At 38.5% G+C, this 22,246-nt stretch overlaps 1 protein-coding gene across 5 annotated transcripts in view; it reads right to left on the reverse strand.

Moving 5' to 3' along the window:
* Positions 1 to 22,246, reverse strand: part of TMEM161B (transmembrane protein 161B) — a 105,938-nt gene that overhangs the window by 38,114 nt on the left and 45,578 nt on the right. For 2 of the 5 annotated variants that reach the window (XM_019532334.1, XM_019532331.1), the window contains exons 7-13: positions 14,865 to 15,016; positions 14,262 to 14,322; positions 12,265 to 12,405; positions 5,483 to 5,596; positions 4,472 to 4,646; positions 3,554 to 3,650; positions 2,492 to 2,604 (exon numbers count right to left, since the gene is read on the reverse strand). In XM_019532334.1, coding sequence (XP_019387879.1) covers positions 2,492 to 2,604; positions 3,554 to 3,650; positions 4,472 to 4,646; positions 5,483 to 5,596; positions 12,265 to 12,405; positions 14,262 to 14,322; positions 14,865 to 15,016 — 853 coding nt within the window. Of the gene's footprint in view, positions 1 to 1,442; positions 2,605 to 3,553; positions 3,651 to 4,471; positions 4,647 to 5,482; positions 5,597 to 12,264; positions 12,406 to 14,261; positions 14,323 to 14,864; positions 15,017 to 22,246 lie in introns of those variants that run through there. The other 3 variants (XM_019532333.1, XM_019532330.1, XM_019532332.1) reach the window with 2 other exon arrangements.

Here is a 22,246-nt window from a genome sequence, read left to right on the forward strand (position 1 = left end):
GCTAATCGTGTACCACAAACACTCTGGAACTGCGACTTTGCAGTACTACTAGACCTACCAGTCACATTCTGTTCATTTGAACGTGCATTTCATAAGATTTGAATCTATGGAGTCAGATATTCTTTAGGCCCTTCAGATAGCTGAGGCCATGGTTATTAAAAGTCCAGGTAAAATGAAGCTTTCAGCACTTAACTACAAATAGGAAAATCAAGGGGACTGACAGGATCATCTGAGTAAATTTCAGGATAATCTATGGAAATATGGGTGTACAGGTGAGAAGCAGTTTATAAACTTTGTTCCAATAAGAGAAAATGAAGTTTAATTAATGCCAATGAATATCTTTTTAATTATTTCAAAAGCATTCCTTAGAAAAGGGTGAGGGTAATTACCTTACATTCTTAATTATTTGTATTCTTTGCCAATTGGTTTTCCTATACTATATACAACTTTCATTTTAAATATTTAACAGTTTCTTCCATGCCTAAAGGACCTAAAAGTGTTTTCTTTCTATGTACATCTCCTTAAACTATGAAAAGTCTTTCTGCATTGTGACCTTATGTAAAATTAAAATGATTGCTACCTCACACCATGTAAGTGCCTACTCTTAGGTTTCTGATTACACCAGAAAATTGAAAATGTATTTAGTTGATTCCTTAAAAGTTATGGACCATGTTGGTAAACAGTAATAAGATAAATTGATAATAAGATAAACCATACTGGTATCAAATGATACCAATATAAACCATTACAATTCCACTATTGGATCTGGACACTGTGGTAGTTGTAGTAAACTGTTGCAACTTTAACCCAGTTTAATTCCAGATTAAGTTCTCAGAGATTTATTTTACTTGCATCACTTCAGGAACAGAGGTAACAGCTACACTATGACAGCTTATAAGCACTCCCAAGCAGCAACTCTATCTTCCCATTTCGAATTACAGTTGCTTGTTAGCCAAGATTTTCATCCTTAGGATGTGTAATTCTAATTAAAGACAACTTGTCAAAACAACACATCCTCCTTCTTACTGTATCAATTTTAAAACTAGTACACAGAAAATCTATACACAGAACCAAAAGACGTTTGAGATTTCTATACTGCCAAGCTAACTCGTATAAAACCTAACAAAAATAATCATACAGAGCAGGAATGATAGCATTAACAATTTCAGTAGATTTCATCCCCCAAAATAATAAAGATTCTTTAATGTAGGTAAAGTACCTTTTGAAGAGGCACCAAAAAATGAATAGCCCTTTCAGCTGAACTTTCAAAAGGAATTTAATTTTTCATTCCAAAAGTAATCTTAAAACTACTAGATACATACACTTCCCTGTTCCACTGTCCTGTAACATACATTCAGTAATTTAAAATATTAAAGATTCAATATTTCTTTTAACTGATTTCATATATATTATATATCTAATATATAATATATATTTATACACACACACACACACTCCCCACCCACCCAGTCAGCAGGACTATACGGTTTCTTTTAAACAGTCTGATCTGTGTTGATGATGTACTCAAATTATTTTGTGAATTCAATGGGATTTATCCACTACCTGGAAAACATGAATTTAAAAAAACCCAAATGGAATTTGTGGATCAATATTAGCACCAATGCTGTAGTTGCAAGAATTCTTATGGCCATTCATTACTTAAAAATGACTGCAGGGATTGAAACAATATATATTTTTATAATATCTCTCTTACTGCGTGAGCATTCCTGCATTTTTTTTAGCAATACTTGCCAAGTCCACGGATTTGTTCCTATACTAAATATTATACAGCTTCCTTTACTGTAATATACAGTAGTTCTTTTGTCCTGTTGAATTACTTCATTGTTCACCCAAAAAAGTGATCAATACATTTCCAACAGAAGTTACTTTCTCTTCCTCCATTGTATGGCTCAGTTTCAAGATTGTTTAGCAGACAGCCACTATTAGCATTGCCAGTACCTTAAGAGTCGGCAGACAATGACTAAATTAATAATCAAAGTTTTGAGGGTGGCTTGGTGTTAATGGAAACCAAGGTACTCAAGGTACAAGCATTACCCTTTTAACTAGACCTCCAATATTGCCCCACAAAAGAATGTTAGACGTAGTTCCAATACCATATCTTAGCACTTAGTTACCTACCATTTGGATAACACAAGTTGCAAGCCCATGTGATTTTAAACACTAGCACAGTATTCACCCTGAGAATGCAGAGGAAGCATTTAAGAATAAATTCTGATATGTTTCTGTCACACGTCCTTCCATTTTCTTTCATCCCCCTTTGGGTACATGGGTTTGAACCTCCTATTTGCTTTTTTGGCCAAATAGTTCATGCCACAGTCAGGTACTGGTGATAGAAAAGCCCAAAAAGGCTTGTGGAGAAAAGGCAAGCAGCAATCCACCATGTCAGAAAAGACAGGAGTCCTCGGAACAGGAGAGGAGTGAAAACGTTCTTTAAGCTGCCCAACGCCATGGTTAGTTGTATTACAGTTACCTTCATCTTTCCATCAGCAGATGGAGAATCAAAGTAAACTGAATTGGGGAGTAGATTGTTCTCCATTGGAGAGTCAGAGCTAGATTCTGGATAGATGCCCCAGGAGTAATTACCTATTAAAAGGCAACAAAAAAACCCCCAGTTAATGCCAAGTAGATTCCAAAACTAGTTTGCTTGCATTTTGCACCTTGGTCAGTTCTATAAACAGGGCAGCAATACTCTTCACATGTAAAAGTTAAAAAATACAAACCTTAATTTGTAAAAAGAGTTAGAGAGTCATATTGCAATATAACATTTAACAAGTGAGATCTTAGGGTATGAATATGTATAGATTTTAGCTGCTCTAAAAAGGAGAGAGGAAGCTGCTGGCTGGGACAGCAGCTATTATAGTGTAATTGTTATATCTGCATGATCCTTTATTGATCATGTTAGCTATATAGCCAGTCAAATTTCCCCATTTAATAATAGGATTTTTAACTTTGACCCCGAACAAAACAGTATTAAATAGGAACTGTTTTGCCATATGTGCATCATTACAGGATCACAAAGACTTAACAGTCACATTGCAACAACTTCGGTATCTTTTGATAATTGAAAATAATGTCTATACTCTTAGTGTAGTAATGCAGCAAGTGATATCTAATCTTTCATCAGGAAGAGTTGACATCACTTCATCGTTCTATCAATACAGAAGGAAACTTGTAATATATGTTCAAGAAGTCCATGAAATGTTCTTACCAAATTTTACATATGCAAAACAGATTTCCCTAAAATTAGATGCATTTGTTTTAAAATGGTATGTAACTTTTCAAAAAAGATAATCAACAGCATGATCTGTAACATTAAATTGTTTGCCTATTTTATGTCAGATTGGAATTAACAGCTTCCAAAACCACTTCAAGTATAAAATAAAAACTGTTTGGCTTGAAACCATTCTACAATGTCAAAAATGTAAGCTCTTTCTTCATTTCTAGCTACATATGCTTTATTAGTTCTCTTTAATAGATAATAAAAGCTTTATATAATACAGGAAGGGAAAAAAATTCAGTAAGTTTTGCATACCCAGGGTTTTCAACAGCAGAGTTGTGTGTAGCAGCATTACCAGAGGTGCCACATACTGCAATGCAATTACACAGAGGTAATAAAACACTCGGGCCACCTGAAACCAACAAAATCTTTGAGCGACTTAGTGTGCAAGAACGCTTAAGACAGCTGATGTATTATAAATTATTATAGCCAACATTTAAATGCAACTATCAGTAAAACTAAGCAGCTTAAAAAAACAGGATATTGACAAGGAAGACCACATTCAGAAGTTTTTCAACATGTAATACAGCTTTTAAGAAAAAAGGCTTATTGAAGAATTTCAAATTTAAAACAATTCAAAATTCTTACAGCACTTATTCATTCATCAGTTATTTCCTCATGAATGGAAGCAGTAAAAAAAACCAAAACAAAATATAGAATATTCACTATACTTTTACAAACAAAATACTATCATTCAGTATTCTACATTTTGATATACTGAATATTAGCTCTGAGCCCACTTTAATAAACATATTCTTAATATTGTTTTTTTAAAGTATGTAAGTTTCTTAGGCTTCTAATCATACCACAGTCAATACAATACCTGGATCTCCCCATGTGTTTTGCACCATTTGCGACATGTAAAATGGACAGAGATCATAAACTAAAAGATTCAGACAAGGATATGGTATGGTGATCTAACAGAAGGACTAGGAAGGACTGTGTAGTGGCACAATGGGACTTGTATTATGTTGTTTCCTGGATTTGTGCATTTTTCCCTCCTGGTATGGTACCTTTCTGGAAAGAACTACATTTCAGGAAAACCTCCCATTTCATGGTTTTAAAATGTAAATACTGGTGCTGTGGAAGGATATAAGGACAGGGCCAAAAAACATGAGTTAACTACGTGTGAATCACTTACTACATTTGCTATTTTTATTCCATTATATTTACCATTTTCTGCAGATCAACTGTACTTATTCTGCCAGCCTCTTTTTTCATCTGATCCACACACTTCTGCGCTAAATTAAGGTAGGCTTGCAGATGATTGCGCATCATGGCCAATCGTAAAGCGCACAATAGGATTATAACCCACAGCCGTAGAGTATCAAATGTAGCTTCTGACATTCTGTGGATAAAGAGTAACAATCTCCAAAGGTCATCTTCAACTTAAGTGTTATGTATTTGTTTATACTACCTATAGAGAATCTTGAAATCTATTGAAGGAAATACTTAACACACAGTCAATAGTTATACATCTTACAGGTAAACAATATTCAATTACAGGTAAGCCCACTCCCTCCCTTAGCAGCTATTACTTTCCAATCATGCCATAGCATTAGGCCTCTCATATCCACTTGGCTGCACAAGAAAAACTTAGGTCTTCAGTACTGAGAATTCAAGCAATCTAGAATACTAAACAAATAATTAAATCTTTCAAATAAATCAAGGTTTAGAACTCTGTAGTGTGTATCCTAAATAGCAACTGGAATAGTCTGTTTTTATCCTGCAGCTCTTCAGCCAGATTAAATGCAAAGCCAGTTAAACAGTGCATTTCTAATTTTACAGGAAACTCTAAAACATGTACAATTTAAGAGTCTTAATACTACATTCTCTATTGAGTTTAAGCTCACTACAATTTTTCTGATATATAGAAGTCACAATTTTAAGACAGCTTTCAATTTTAGCATCAGTTGTAACATGAGTTTCAACCAACTGTCATTTTTACACTGATAATTCTGGTTTTAAAAATAAGTTAAAAATACCCATTTTAAAGTAATAATTGGTCACATGTCCCTGAAATTCTGATTTCACAGCCCATTTTCCTCTCAAAGGTGTTTTTAAATGCTTTGATAGCTCAGCATTTAAAAATGTAGCTTCAAGATCATGACTAGTATAAATCAGGGTACTCTAAACCCAATTGATTCTGATACCAATATATATGTATTTTTAAAGGAATCTTACAAAGGCACACTCTCTTTTCCTAGAGGTGGGTTCATAATATAGTCCTTGGTGATTGGCTTTACCCATAGGAGAACCATAAGTAAAGGTGCCAGGAAGTTTATATGTAGTAACGTTCTGAAACAAAAACAGAAAAAGAAAATACAGTGAATGTATACAATTATTATAACTGAGACTCCTGGATTACTACTATTGACTCTTTAGTATATATTATTAAAAATAATGTGGGACAATAACTGAGAGTGTAGTGAAAGCTGGAACATCACTTTCTTTAATATTCTTACTAGGTTTAACAAAATAATTAGCCAGTGTTATTTCCTATAATCTTAACATTAGATTCTGTGATACTCTAATTGGAATAATTTCCTGCTTTAATTTATTCCAATAGATCACAGGAAATCATACACAGCAGCATGGTAAGAAACAGTTGCTGAATGTATCTACAATGGTATAATGTAAAGCTGTGGAAGCTGCTATAAAATTTAATCTAAAAACTCAGATTCTCTGATTGGTAATTATGGAAAACACTGAATTGCATTTGTGAATACTTTTTCCATTAAAAAGTACCTAAAATTAGGTTATATTATCCATGCAAATTTAGAATGTATTTCTCAGTTTTGGCAAGTCAAATTTCCCCATTTAATAATAGGATTTTTACCTGGGAATCTTATCTAATTAACATGCAATTAAAGATTCTCCAGTAACAAAAAACCCCAAAACACATTTGAGAAAAAGAGCAGCTACTTCCTTTTAAAGGTACTGGATTCCTGGGAGATTATATTGAATGGCTGAAGTAAGAGAACTTAAGCAACTGCAGTACAAGAACAATTGTGTGTATATATATATATATATATATATATATATATATAAAAGAAGACTTGTGGCCTTTGGAGTTAACACACATTCTTGTTCCTGCCATCAGGCTCATCAGAGAGTCATCTCAAAGGACTGGATTTTGCCCCCATTTAAGTCAATGGAAACACTGTCACAGACTTCAGTGATACAGTATCATATGTTGACAACATTGCAATACTGCATTATTGGAAAAGCTCACTTGCTTGTACTTCCACTTGTAAAAAGAAGGCTACAATACTACAGTGGAAAACAATCAGGTAACTAAAAATAATAGAAAGAAAGGGAAAGTTTAAGTTTAAACTGCCACTAAGACTCCTAAAAGCATTCAAATGTGTGCATTCTTCAGAAACTTGTCATGCAGGCTAAGTAAATCATTGGTTTCAGCTGAAGAAAGGGGGAAAAAAAAAGCAGTGCTGGGTATGCAGTGTTGCTAAGTAACTAAAATTACAGAATCAAAGAGCAACCCAAAGTAGTTTACTAACTTGTGAAAAAACCTTTTACCTGCTTTATGCTTATTTAAGTTGCACTAGTGGGTTAGTGAACTGGAATGTGCAAAAGGATGGCAAACATCCATTTTTATTCATTCAAGCAGTGGGAGAAAGGCTGAAAAGAGATTAGTGAAATGCATGGGGAAAGGGAAGGAAGGGACTAACAGAAGTATTCCCAAATCTACAAAGTAGCAGAGAGCAAAGTGATGCTTCTGAAAGAAAGCCAAAAGGCCGATCAAAATGATAAGTAACAATGAACAAAGTATTTTATTTGATATCAAACACCTTTCTTGTCTGTACACCCAAGGATTTTATTAGCCTTTTTGGTTATAGCATTGCAGTGGGAACTCTAGTTCAGGTCATCATCTACCATAACCCAAGTCTTTTCAGAACCCTTTCCAGGTCAGAGGTCCCCCATCCTGTACATAAGGTTTGTGTTCCTCGTTCCTAGATGTCTGACTTTGTATATTTGGCAGAAGAGCGACACACTGTTGCCTCCAAGTTAAACAGCTATCTAGGTCACTTTATGTCAGTGACCTGACATCTTCAGAGAAGATACCATCCCTCCAATACCTGTTTCTTTGCAAACTCCCAAAAATTATTTCTCTGTCAAATTTAGAAAAAAAAAGTTAAATAGTATAGGACCAAGAACTGATCCCTGCAGGAGTCAATGAGCAGTGACTTCCTGTTCCTAGTTATAGAGACCCATCATTTAACTGGGTTGAAATATTCAAAGTGTTATGTTTTTATATTGTTCTGGTTCATTTTGTGTAGTCCTATGTCAAAAACCCTAAAGAAATCTAATACATCATACAAGCCAACTTTGACAAGCTCAGGAGGCTTATTGGTGAGACCCTAAGGGACCATGACCCCAAGGGGAGGGGAGTTCAGGAAGAGTGGTTGCTGCTCAAGGGAGCAATCCTCAGTGCACAAGCCCATCTCGGAGGAAAGGCAGCAAAAGGGTACAGCAGACCCTTGGCTATCCAGGGAACTAGCAGACCTCCTGCAGCTAAAAAGAAAGGCCTACAGAAGATGGAAGACAGAATCTACCTTCAAGGAGGAATTTTCCACGCTGGTCCAGTCCTGCAGGCAGCAAACCAGGAAAGCCAAGGCTGCAACAGATCTCCAACTAGCTACAAGTATCAAGGACAATAAAAAGTCCTTTTTCAGATATGTGGGGAGCTGGAGGAAAAGCAAGGGCAACAGTGGACCCCTGCTGAACCAGATGGGACAACTGACAACCGATGCCCAGGAAAAAGCCAACCTATTAAACAGGTACTTTCTGTCAGTCTTTCATCAGTCCCATGGGATGCCCATGCCCATTACAGGGCAGGGATGCCTGGGTGAGGAAGGTTCTCTGCCCTCCATCAATGCTGACCTTGCGAAGGAACACCTTGAGAGGCTGGACACCTTCAAGTCAGACAGCCCTGACAATCTACACCCCAGGGTACTTAAGGAACTGGCTAGCATCATAGCCCAGCCTCTGGCATGGATCTTCGAGAACTCCTGGCGCTCTGGTGAAGTGCCCGAAGATTGGAAGAAGGCCAACGTGGTGCCTATCTTCAAGAAAGGGAGGAAAGTGGATCTGGCAAACTACAGGCCCATCAGTCTGACCTCTATCCTGGGCGAGGTGTTGGAAAAGATTATCAAAGAGGCCATCCTTAACAGACTGGCTGACGCCAACATCCTGAGGGATAGCCAGCATGGGTTTGTTGTGGGTAGGTCTTGCTTGACCAACCTCATTTCCTTCTACGACCAGGCGACCTATCACCTGGACAAGGGAGAAGAGAATGATGTCATATATCTTCACTTCAAAAAAGCCTTCCATCTGGTATCCCATGATCACATCTTGGCGAAACTGGCCAAGTGCGGCCTCTGGTCCACCACTATCTGCTGGCTGGGGCATTGCTTCTGTGATCGAACCCAGAGGGTGGTGGTTGATGGAAGTCAATCGTCATGGTGCCCTGTGACTAGTGAGGTCCCCGAAGGCTCTGCCCTTGGACCTATATTGTTCAACATCTTCATTAATGATGTGGACATTGAAGTCAGAAGCGGACTGGCCAAGTTCGCCAATGACACCAAACTCTGGGGTAAAGCATCCACACAGGAGGATGATCCAGGCTGACAGGCTCAGGAAACGGGTGGACGAGAAGCTGAGGGTGTTTAACGCTGAAAAAATGCAAGGTTCTCCACTTTGGGAGAAAAAACCTGCAGCATCCTTATAGGCTTGGCAGTGCTACACTGACTAGCACTACAGATGAAAGGGACTTGGGGGGTCATGATTGACCACAAGATGAACATGAGCCTGCAATGCGATGCTGCGGCTAGTGAAGCGAGCAAAACCTTGGCTTGCATCCATAGATGCTTCTCAAGCAAGTCTCAGGATATTCTCCTGTTGTACTCGGCCTTGGTGAGGCCACAGCCGGACTACTGCATCCAGTTTTGGGCTCCACAATTCAAAAAGGATGTGGAGAAGCTTGAGAGACTCTACAGAAGAGCCACATGCATGATCAGAGGTCAGGAAAACAGACCTTATGACAACAGGCTGAGAGCTATGGAGCTCTTTAGCCTGGAAAAGCGCAGGCTCGGGGGCAATCTGATGGCCACCTATAAGTTTATCAGGGGTATTCACCAGAGCACCCCAAGGGATGAAAAGATCAAAAGGTTATAAACTACTGCAAGACCATTTCAGGCTGGACATAAGGAAGAATTTCTTTACTGTCTAAGCCCCCAGAGTCTGGAACAGCCTGCCATCAGAGGTAGTTCAAGCACCCACATTGAATGCCTCCAAGAGAAATGTGGATGCTTATCTTGCTGGGATCCTACGATCCCAGATGACTTCCTGCCCCTCAGGCAGCGGGCTGGACTCAATGATCTTCTGAGGTCCCTTCCAGCCCTAATGTCTATGAAAGTCTATGACGTCTAGTACATCAAGACTAACTATAGCAACCCAGGTTGGAATCACATTTAAAAAAAAAAATCAAGTTAGACAAGACTTACTGTTCATAAAACCATGCTGACTGGCATTAATTACCCTGCTTTAATTCTTGTATCAGCTTGTATCAGCTTTAATTCTTGTATCAGCTATTTCATTATTCCATCTTGGATCAATGTCATGTTGATTGCCTAAACCTACCTGAACTGTCCTGCTGACCCTTTTTAAAATACTGACACACCTTGGCCGCCTTGTCTTTTATAAATTTCCCCAGTGTTCTAAGACTTATTGAAAATAAGCATTAAGGGCCAGAAACACGTCAGCTAAACTTTGTTGTTTTGTTTTTAAACTCCTGGATGCAAATTACCTACACCCAACAGCAGGAGCAGTTGCTTGACCTCTTCAGTTACTATCAGAAAGTAAAGGTTCTCTTCTCCCACCCAAAGAACAGAAATATGTATTGAACACTTCTGAATTTTACAGACATTCTACTATAGTCTAAACTAAATTAATATAGAATAGGATTCTTCTATTTCTTGATATACTTGAAACTTTTTTTAAAAATAGTCTTCCTCTGATATTAAACAGGAATACAGAATAGAGAAAGAGGATTATTAAATTTCTGTTGGCCAGTGGTGCACCTGCTACTGCACTATTGTGTACCATACTGGTGTCTATGCCTCAATAAAGATGTTGAAAAAAATAGGAGAGATTCACAGAAGATCCATGAAAAAAAAAGATTTGAAAAACACCTGACAGTGAAAGATTCAAGGACAGCTATTCATTTAAACCAAAGAGAAGGTTAAGGGACAACTTGAGCACAGTCTCTAAGCTGAACAGACAGAGCTAGACTGAAGAGTTAACTATTACCAAGGTAAAAGCAAAAACAAAAAACTGGAAGAGGAACATACACAATTTCAGATTAGATGTGGTACACATCTCTAACACAAAGGGCAATTAATTACTAGAACAAATTACCAATGGTTGTATGGATTCACCCAAACCCAAACAGCCAATTCACCCACTGTACGGATTCAGAAAATACTTGGTCTTCATATTTTAAGTGATATGCTTTAGTTCAAGCACAGCTACTTGACTTAAAGCAGAATTAATACAGGAAAGCTTTATGGCCTATGTAGCTTGCATTTATGTGGAAGAATCAATATGATAACACCAGTTCTTACTGGACTTATTTATGAAATCTAAGAATGCTATCAGGACAAGCATTATTAAGTATTAGGATATTATGTCCCAGGAAATCGGTGGGGATTAAGCTATCAGAGAATCTCAAAGAAAGAAAAAGTTAAATGCAGCAAGTAGAACATTTAAATGTACACCTGTAACAAAAAAGCTAAACTTGCATATGTAGCTGTAAACCAATGTCAGACTCCACTTCCCCAATTAACTTTGACTGTAAAAGTCACTGAAACAGCATTTGCTATTTTATCATTTTTAAAGATGTCAGTATATTCCATTAATGCAAGAGAACTCTCTTTCTACGTTACTCTAATTTTAATATTTTAACATGATGTAAAGTAAAATTGCTAAGTTTCAATCTGAAGTTTTAGAAAGACTGGATTTCAGATTTGATTGGCTTTTTTGCCCTCCTTTAATGTTTTTTCAAAGCTCTCATGTCTAATCCTCTCCCTGCCTCCCCCACAACATGCACACACTTTCTTTCCCTGGCTTCCACTGAATCATGTTAGCAATGAGCGTTCAATGCCCATCTAAGAGTCAGCAGCCACATCCTTCCTTCCATACCATCCACTTACTACAAAGTTGCGCTGAGAACCTGTAGAATTCTCAACATAAGAGCCCCTCTATATGTGCAGGTAAAGGCATGGTGGGAACTAATGTGCAATCCACACAATTGCAACTCCTGTCATAGCACATGTGCATGGTGTGATTAGATCCCACTGCACCTTACTGCCAGTGCAGGGAGAGCCCAGGAGCAAGCTCCTGCAGCTGGGAACCCCCTCAGTTGTGGGATTTCCAGCCCTGGCTTGGCATGGTGTATCCCTGCAGCCAGGAGCCCTGTGAGCGGATAGGGCTCCCAGCTGCAGGGGATACCTTCCTATATATGCAAATTAAAGTTTAATAGCAACGAGCTAGAAAGTTAGACCTCAAAAATGTGTACTAACTTTATAGCTGGTTGGAGCTTCTTATGGCACTCTAGGTAGTTTGCATGTGTAAGGTAATTATGCAATTAACCAGTTAAGTATGTGATAAATGCAACATGTAGAGGGGGTCCTAGAATGCAGGCAGGCATACTCCTTTAATTGGTTCTGATCATGTGAGGGATATAATAGATTAGCAGGAGACAGCTTGAGCAAGTATGTGTGGTTAGAGGCAAAGGGAGCTGGCAGGCTGCTGTAACTTGAATAAGCAGGTGGGAAGTGAAAGAGAAGGCGCTAGTGAGCCATTACTTTGATTATAATGAATTGTTTGCTTATTTGTGTACTAAACTAAGTATATTTAAACACTGGGTACATCTATGTTTCTCTTACTGTGTTATTTTTTCTGATGCTAAATTCAGAGCATCCAGATGCATTTGAGCCAGGCGCAAGCCAGGGAATGTCAAAAAAGCACCAATAAGTGAACATATAACAGCCAGGAACAATTTGAAGGTTAGTTTAGACACAGGACCCCTAAAAGAAAAGAAAAGAAACAATCATTGTGTAGAATATTTACAGAAGCTGTGCTCAACTCACCACATCTCATCCATTAACCAAAACAAATGCCCCCAAAAAACCAACCCCCCGCCAAAAGCTCTCCCCACAAAACAAACAGCATTCAGGTGTTCAAGAGCAGTTTTTCTTCAACTTGCAAGAATACTAGCACTAAGCCTAGAATTACTAGCAATACTACAGATTCATCAACTCCAAATGAAAACTAGAAAATCCCCCTGATTATGCACATTTAAAAAAAAAGTCAGAAAACATTTGTGCACTGAAAAGCAGGAACAGTTTTCTAGGAAACATTAAGTTTACAACTTAAATAACTTGAGACAGTTAAACATTTAAAAAAGAATCCTGAATGTTCAGGACATGCAGAGAAGTCCAAGAATATAAATACCTAACAGAAAAGTTCAGCAAGCTTATCGATAGAGGGAAAGATACTGTAAAGTCTCTCTGACAAAGAAAGGTACAATACATTACCTCTATTTTATTTTATATTATTTTACTTGTATTCAACTTTTATGCACTAGGTAGCACTCAAAATAGCTAACTGTTGTTGATCTATTTATACATAATCAATGTAAAATATGACAAGTCTAATTAGCATGTCTTGCTAAGATGAGTACTTGTATTTTGTATTACTGAATGATGCAATGTAAAATGGACATTTTAAGTAAACAAAAAAAATCAAGCCTTTGAACTTTTATACTTTTAACTTCAGAATTATGCAAACAGCAAAGCATTCAATACAATTTACTACTGATGTAGGACAACAAAGAAGTCACGTGGGAGTTTCAATAGACACATTCATGATCCATTTCACTGCAACTTCCATATGATGCTATGACCATGCAAACATTACCTGTAAGCTGCCAAAGCACTGCAGTGAAATTCAAAAGTAAATGAGGACACAGCCACTAACTAGAAAATTAAGCATTTGCAAAGGAAGCTGAGAATAATTTAAGAATGTACTGAAGGATAAAAAATGCAGAGTTCAGTAGAAGTTAATTTAAGGAGATTTACTCAGAACCCAGAATCCTAAACAGACTTAGAGGTACAAAAAAAAGAGTTCCCTTCAGACATCTCCTCTCCTCATCACAAAGAATATGTATTTGTTTTTAAGAATTTCTGCATGCCCACACCTTGTAATCATGTAAAAGAGCACATGCATGAATGTATACTAAGGCACAGACTGCAATAAAACATTCATTTTTGAGAACAATTTATAAATAGCGATCCTATAAACTAGAGAATCATGTGTGGAATAAGCCTTCCTTAGTTATCCTATATACAATATGTTTACCTTAGTGCAAATTATATCTGCATAACAAGATAACAGCCTGAAGATGTATGAGTGAAAACTGACTTAAATTCCAGCTGTGCCACAGGCTCCACCTGACAAAACACTTCACCCTCTTTACCTCTGTTCCCTTACCTGCACAGTAAGGACAATATTTATGCCCAGAGGGATATTATTCTTTAAGCAACATTTTTAAAGCATTATAAAAATAAACCTTTTGTGTAAAAACTATAAAGAAAGAAAAAGATGCCTGTAATTTTGAAATGTAACAGACAGCAAACTGTATGGGCAGTTGTTCTCAATATTAGTAAAAGGAAAACATTAAGACATTCCAGACAATCTACAAGCACAGCTGAAGTATTCTAATTAATCTAGCCCTTTCATAGTAATAATCACAATACAGGATCTAAGTGCAGAAGAATTAAAAGCTCACTACCAAAAATAAGCAGATCGATAATTGTTATTATTGAATATAATGCAGACTGATTTTTTTTTTTGTTTTTTTGGTTTTTTTTAAGAAACTTACTGGGATTCCAAACCTTGCTTTTCAAGAAACTGCATAGCACTTTCTGAAAAATTTGAAAACCCTGCAGAGAGAGACATTTTTATTATATATTTTACCATGGTACAAACATGCAATATCTCTTTTGAAATAAAATGTTAGAAAACAGAACATCTTTTAAACACATTTTCTTACATCTAGCTAGCTCTTTCATGTGCTAATTAGTATGCCACAATGCAATACAACTCTGCTATTAACAGAAGCAGGCTTTGAAAACATCTGTTTGATATTTGTACATTTCATGAATGTGAATAAAATTTACATTAATCTTTAAGAACATAAGTAATTTTCAAACAGAGGAGTTTCACTTAACTGTGTAAGGCAAAATGGGTTAAAATAAAATGTTACACAAATATAATTAACTAAACAACCAACCACACAGAAAATGACACCATTTACAGAAAAACAAAGGAATTATACAAGATGCACCTTAGAATCTGAAATCTAAAGCAGGACTTATTAATACAGCTTGTTTTAATACAGTACAGATACTCTGAGAGACATTCGAGGAGATTAACATTAACTTTTAAGGTCATGTAATCAAGAGAATTCATGTAAAGTTGTTACCTGTCTCAAGTCCAAACTCCAGGTAATTTTCTGTTACAATGAGGATTGCCATAGCTTTAACAAAGAAAAAGAAGCCAAAGGTGACACAGACTGATCTTTCACCTCCATCCTCCACTTTGAAATAGTGAGTAGTCAATGAGAACAGTACCTTGCTACGTGAGGAAAGAAGTCAAGGAAAATAAAATTTTACTCATGTTGGCAATTACATTTTAAAAATAGACTGTGATCATCTGCACTGTAACATTCTTCTAGACACAAAACCTGCAAATAATGTGATACTTATTACATTAATTTCAGAGACAATTATGCTTTAGAATATCATGAAAGTTCAATATGCAACTGCTACTTAGGGACATGATGGGACATTGGAAAAATGTCATTCTAGAAAATGGTTTTGTTGTGTCCTTTTTATAGGCATTAATAGCTATTAAACCAACAATATTCAGTATCTACTTCTATAATTTAACACAATGCTGCTCTAAAGCGGGTATAAACAAGCCAGAATTCTAGGAAAATTGAAAGTGTAAGATATAACATAGGTTTAAGAAACTAAATACAGAATATATATTAAATGATCTCTTTCAAGATTCAAGACATTTGAATCTGATTTTCAAAACAGCCACATGTAATCTATTCAGATTTTCAAAACAGCCTATAAATAAATTAAAAGCAAAGGAACGTAGTACTTAGCAGAGATGCACGCACACAGACAGAATATCTCTGTCATTTCTATATTACAGATTCTTAACTATGAAAAAATATTGAATTGAAGGTTAAACCTCAATACCAATAAAGTAAGTGATAGCTTCTAACCAACTTTATTCAAATCAAGATTTGAGGTATGAAGGTTTTCTTTTTCCTCTGCTTGTTTTACATTGAGGTGGGGGGGAGGGTGAGGAGGAGAATCAGGATGCCAGCTTTGTTTTCCTTCCTGGAAAGGTCTTGCATGGACTTTTAATTAAAAAGCAGCTTAAATTTAGAACAAATCATTGGGAGTTCAAGTAGAAAATTCCTGGCTCAGGTTTCCCTTTCTTGGCACTTTCTGCTGCTTTCAATAATTTAATTTTGCTCATTACATAAAAAATGGAAATACCATAAAAATAATGTTCCTTATACACCTGCCTACAGAAGAAAACCAAGGTAAGTAAGAGAAATTTATCAAAAAAATCCTTGACAAGATCCCTAACCAAAGGTTCCTAAAAAAGTTTAACTGTCCTGAGATCTGAGGGAAGGCCCTTTTATGGACTGAAATCTGGTTAAAGGACAACAAAACGAAGGGTAGGACAAAGTGATTGGTTTTCAGACTGAAAGAAGTTATACACTGGGGAGGGCTCAGGGCAAAGGAAGTAGAAAGCATAATGGCAACATTTGCAGACAATACAAAATTATTCTGCTTTAGTCCAAACTGAAGGCAAAATGTTGCAGGAAGATGCCATAAAACTGAATGGGCAGGAAAAAAAAATTAACAGTCAATACAAAGTAATGCACATGGGGAAAATAATCCTAACTAGACACATAACACAACTGGCTCTGAATTAACTGTTACCACTCACAGAAGTATCTTGAAGTCATTGTGGAGAATGCTCTTTACAAAGGCCTAATATTAAGCAGCAGTGAAAAGTGACGTAAAATGTTCACTAGGAAAAGAATTGAAAAAAGAACTGAAAATATCATTTGCCACTATATTAATCATGGCGAGTCCACACCTTGACTACTGTGTGAAGTTCTGGTCACCCTCTCTCCCAAAAAGCAATAGAACAGAACTAGCAAAATAGAGAAGGGCAAAAATGATCATGGGCATGGAATGGCTTCTGTCAGACTAAAAAGGATCGGACTCTTTAGCTTAGAAGGTGGACAACTGAAGGGAATATGATAAAACTCCATAAAATTGAGAATGGTGTGAAAAATAAATAGGGAACAATTTCTGTTAGGTCTCAAAATGCAAGCAGCTGACAAAACCCAAAGAAATCATCAGGCAACAATTTTAGAAAAAACAAAAGGAAATGTTTTACTGAATATATAATTAACATGTGACACTCACTGGCTATTGCAGAAGTCAAGTTTAACCAGAATCAAAACAGGATTAGACAAATATATATAAAGGTTTCCCTTGCTTTATGTGGGTTCAGTGGCAGTGCTAGAAGGGTGTTGGGGGATGAGAGCTACAGTAGGACTACCATACATCTGGGTTTTCCCAGACACATCCTCTTTTTGGCCCCTGCCCTTGCATCTGGACAGATTTTTAAAATGAGAGCAAATGTCTGGGTTTTTGCTCTTCCTCTGCTCTCCTGGGCTAGCTGCTTGGGGCTGGAAGCAGCGGGCAAGGTGACTGGCTGTTGGAGGGCACATGCTTCCCACACAGCCCCCAGCAAACTCCCAGGTAAAGACACACTGCATGTGGGCGTGCAACAAAGGAGCTGCTTGGGCAGAAGGGCTGGGGATGCAGGGGGATGTGGGTTGGGAGTCTGGGGGAGAAGCTGGCAGGGCTGGAGAGGCAGGGGCTTAGGAGTGAGTGTTGCAGGCAGAGCATGGGCACAATACTGCCCCCCCCAATCATATGCCCCTCCCTTCATGTAAATGTTGAGGTGGCTGTACCCTGCCTGTCCCCCCAATCCCTCAATAGACCCTGCTAACCCCCCTGTCCCTGACCCTCCCTGAAGCCTGCTTGCTCCCCCCATCCTGAATTATTTAGACCAGGTAGTCATTTTTAGTTTGATTTAAACTTCCCCAAATGTCTGTACATACCCTATTTCTAACACTCTAAAGCATCTGCCAGTTTTCACTGTTGATGACAAACACCGAACTGGATGGACCTTTGGTCTGACTCAGTATATGCCAATTATGTTCATATGTTTTGGCAACTTAAAAGTGCTGTGCAACATGACAGTATAGTATTTGAGTAGCAAGAGACTATTTTGAGCATAAGATAGTGTTTTGTAGCTCTTGGCACTTATTACTATGCTGTTACCATGCATCTGTGAGTTTAGTATAGAGCTTATCAGCGAACTTACAGCAAATTCAGTAACAGCTAGACAAGAAAATCTTTTTCAAAAGGCAATAGGTATAGACCAGGTATTATACCTGAGAACAAAGTCCTTTCATACAAGTGTCACAAATAAGAACATCTTAGGTTTCCTGATCTTTTATCAAGCAGTTTTTAAAAGTTCCTTGAACATTCCTTTTTAATGCAGTTCAAAACATAATTAGGGCTGTAACCATACAGTAAATTAAGACAGATTTTTTCTAGTATACTTTCAGCCCTACTACAGCCTTAGCTGCAGTCCATTATAATTGAATTTATTTTTCAAATGCAAGAGATAATGTCCATGTTCAAATAAAATACTTGTGTCAATGTATCCAGATATTATCCTTTAGACAGAAAAAGGAAAAAGGAGAAATAAGTGTAAACCACAGCAGTTTTTCCATTGCAAAACCCCAAAATCATTACTTTAACAATGAAGGTGGGGGGAAGAATTAAGATGCAGGTTGCATGAAGAGCTCATTTTAGAGTACTCATTTCAGCAAAATGTTTTGAATCTGTACAAGATGGTGTACATGCTATGGGGTTAGCATACATACTTTAGTGTCAGGTTATGAACAATGAATGTGCTATTGTATTTCATTAACCAACATGTGCATCTCAATGCATATTTTACTATACTTTATCAACACATACATGACTAAGTGGCATATCAGCATGTGGTTTTTCAAAAGTAATCTTAAACTGTTTAATGAAAACTCCTACATCTCTTATAAATTCCTTCAATGGGCAGAAGTATTGGACACAAATAATTTAAATTCTTGATATGTCATATCCAAAACTTACATCCATTGGGGTATAATACTTAGCAGCCACAGTGCTATCAACAGTTTTTAAAATACTTGACACAGATGGTAAGTATGAATTTCTACTTGACAGATGGAAGAAAAGACATAGGCCATGTACAGGTGTTACATTTCTGCTTTCCCAGTAGAAACAATGAACCTACAAATGTTCATATATCTCCTCCCAGAGCAAAAGTGGCAGTTCTGGGAAACATAAATAAGTCATCTCCAACATAGTGGAGGTCACTTCCACTGCTGCTGGAAGAATGAATGCCTGTACATTTACTCTTGCACAAGAAACTGCAGCACTGTCCTCCAGCATCCCAGCATACATTGATCCTTCCTCCCCACAGCTCAAGGGAAACAACTAGCAACTCAAGCTGGACTCTACTACTCCAGCCGAGCATGGAGCAAATCATTCCTCCTAGCAGCTAACACTGTGCTCCAGAGCTGCAGACGCATAGTGCCAACACAGCTGCATGCCCTGCACATCACTCTGAGCAGGTGTGGGAACCCAACTAGACCCTGGCACAGACCCAGCCCAGGCTCAGATCCCCAGTGAGAAAACACCCAGACCCCAGTTATGCACCCATACCTACAGCCAATCCAGTAACTTGATACAAAGAGACGTCAGGGACCTCCTTACCCTCTAGGACCACAAACAGAATCAGGAGAAGCTCCATAAGAGCCAGCAGAACAAAAAGGTATACCTGTGGATCACCATGAAGATGAACATGCAGGGTCACAACTAGGAATGGAAGCAGTACCAGGACAAGACAAAATGGATAGGTACCTGCTACAAGCTCTATGACAGCAACTGGGGCCTCAGAGGAACCAGACACTACAGGCAGCTCAAAAATGAGGAGGAAGGGCACAGGGTGGGCAGGCCAGTCCTGTCTCGTTCTTCAAACAATGCAAGCGCATGTAGGACGGTGCTTGGGGCATGATCAGAAGGCAAAGTTGCTTCACCTGGTCTTCAGCAAACTAAGTCTGCACTGATTGTGGCTGCGACCATCTCCATGTCTTCAAGAGTGAGCTTATCATGCTGCACAATGAGGCAGCTTTCCAGCTTTATCCACATAATGAATAGGATTCCCGGCAGCACCATCATAGTGGGCCACTTTTCCACCATTTCATAGTGGGATTAGTCCTTGCAGGACTATATCCTAAAGAAACAATTCTCCCTCACCCAACCCGAGCTCTAACCTGGGATGCAGAGATTTTGGCTAGAAAAAAACATGCAGAGAAAGCAATATTCCTACAATGAGGGAATGGGTTGGGTTCGAATCAAGAACCAGCAGTTCCTGTACCCACCCAGGACCCCAAATCCCAGCTGAACCATGTGCATGAGGGCCCAAACACCGAGAAGTTCAAGTTCATGTCTGGGTTTGTTAGGAGATGCCCATTTCCTCCCCTCAAGACAGTAGAGCATAGGGACTACTCAGAGCATAAGAGATGGGAACTGACTTTAGATGGGCAAGGTGAGGTTGTGCAACTGTCCCTGGACTGTGATAGCAGAAGGAATCTGTGACTTACCATTCTGAACTCCTGCTACTGCAACAATGGCCAGATGAATAAAAGGTGCAGCACAGAACTTTTATAGTTATGCCACTTTTTATTTGAAAATAATGGTACAATTAATAAAACCCCATCTGCTCCTTGCTCCTGTCCAGACAGAATACCTGCAGCAGGGATTTGAGTACACGCAGGACAGGATGAAAACTCAGGACACAGGTGACTGAGGACAGGAGGAGTGTGAGGGGTGGGGTAAAGGAGAAAGCTAGCTATGTCCTGTCCAAGGGGAAGGAGAGACCTACATGAGTGGAACTGTGACATGCAGGACCTATGGAGCCACCTTTCCTCGACACCCAAGTCCACTCCCATGAGCTGTCCCCTGCACCAACTGTTCCAAGGTGCCCAAGACCACAGGCCCCCAGTAGTGGTAGTGCACAAGGCCTAGTGAGGCAAACCACCACCAAGCTCCAAGATTTGACTGCAGTGTGTAACCCAGTAACCCAAATTCTTGCAGGAATGGAGCTGATATTCAGGATCACAGGCCCCATGGTCTTCCCCCTTCACATGCCTAAGATCCACAGGGAAGTAGGCCCCTACCTGCAGGGACCAGAGCCCTAAGAACAGTGACTGCTCTGGCCCTAGTGGAAAGAAAGCCCTCCAGCCTCTGGGGTCAGGTTGTAAAGCACTGCCCAAGCATGCTGGAAGGTCTAACAGGAACCCAAAAATCTAGGACATGTGGATGTAAACAGCAGGCACCCTTGGTACTCTACATATGCGGCTGTGGAGCTGCTCGTGCAGGAACTGGGTCCATTGGTTGGTGTTAGTGGGGTATGGATGCTAGTGGGGTAGCACTGCAGGCTGCTGGAGTGAAAATTGATAAGTTTCAAAAACATACTAGTCAAAAACAGATTGATTTTCAGAGATAAAAATGCAACTGTTTGCAATTAACATAGCAGATACAATTGTACAGCTGAAATACACATTTAGCGATGGTCATGACAGACCATTTGTCTTCAAGGCTATATCTTTTGTTGCTCCTCTTCAGTTACTGGAAACTGTGCAATGTGTATATGCTATCACCATGAAGAGTCATCAATCACCTAAACCAGTATCCTGAATCCTTTCAAATCCTTTAAATACTAGTGTGATGCAAGCCAAGTAGTACAACTAGTCTCCTCAATCCTTTCTTCAAGGTAAATACTGTCACTAACTGTTCCTACCTGGTGATTAAGTTTTGTTCATCTATTCTGCTAAGAGGTGAAGGTTAAGAGATCTCTGTGTACTGGAACTCTTCACCTGGGCTGTCATCTGTAAGATTACTGAGGTTCTAAGACACGATTAAGATTTTAAATCACACATAAAATTACAACATGCCACATGTTCAGCCAATTCATGATGCCATAAAAAGGCAAAATAGCCAGAAAGATGTTTCACATATAATGTAGAACAGAGTGGGGATGACCTTTTTGGCAGATGTGCGAAAAATTGGCCCCATACTAAATGCCAGATCAAGTCCCTTCTTCTGCCCAATCTGCTGCTCTGCTTTCTCCTTCCTGCCTTGTGTTCCCCACTTCATCTCCTGCACTGCTTCCTGACCTATCTGCTACTATGTTGCCTGTCCTCTCCCTGATCCGCCATGTGCCACACACAAAGGCTACCTATGCCACTTATTGCAGGTTGGCCATACTAATGTAGAATATTTAGGTGACCACTATTTATGGAACCTTCAATAGTAGGCGCAGATTGTGTCAGGGATCACTGAAGCAACAGTCATGCTCTTCCATGGGCAGGAAGTGATTAATAGTGATGTGGGAGCCACTCTCTGGTAATCCCCTCTGCACTATATTAATCTTGGATTAAGTTGGATGTAAACCTGCTTTGTACCACAAATCTGTGTAAATATGTATTTAATAAATACCTAATCAACCATCCAATACTAGATGCTCAATATATTTTTCATTATTTTCTTCTCATAAGTAAGTCAAAGCCACACTAACTAAATACCATGGGGATTTTTTTCTTTTTTTACTTATTAATTTTCA

The sequence above is a fragment of the Crocodylus porosus genome, unplaced genomic scaffold (assembly GCF_001723895.1).
Source record: "Crocodylus porosus isolate Cpor-Errol unplaced genomic scaffold, CroPor_comp1, whole genome shotgun sequence".
NCBI classification, from domain to species: domain Eukaryota; kingdom Metazoa; phylum Chordata; order Crocodylia; family Crocodylidae; genus Crocodylus; species Crocodylus porosus.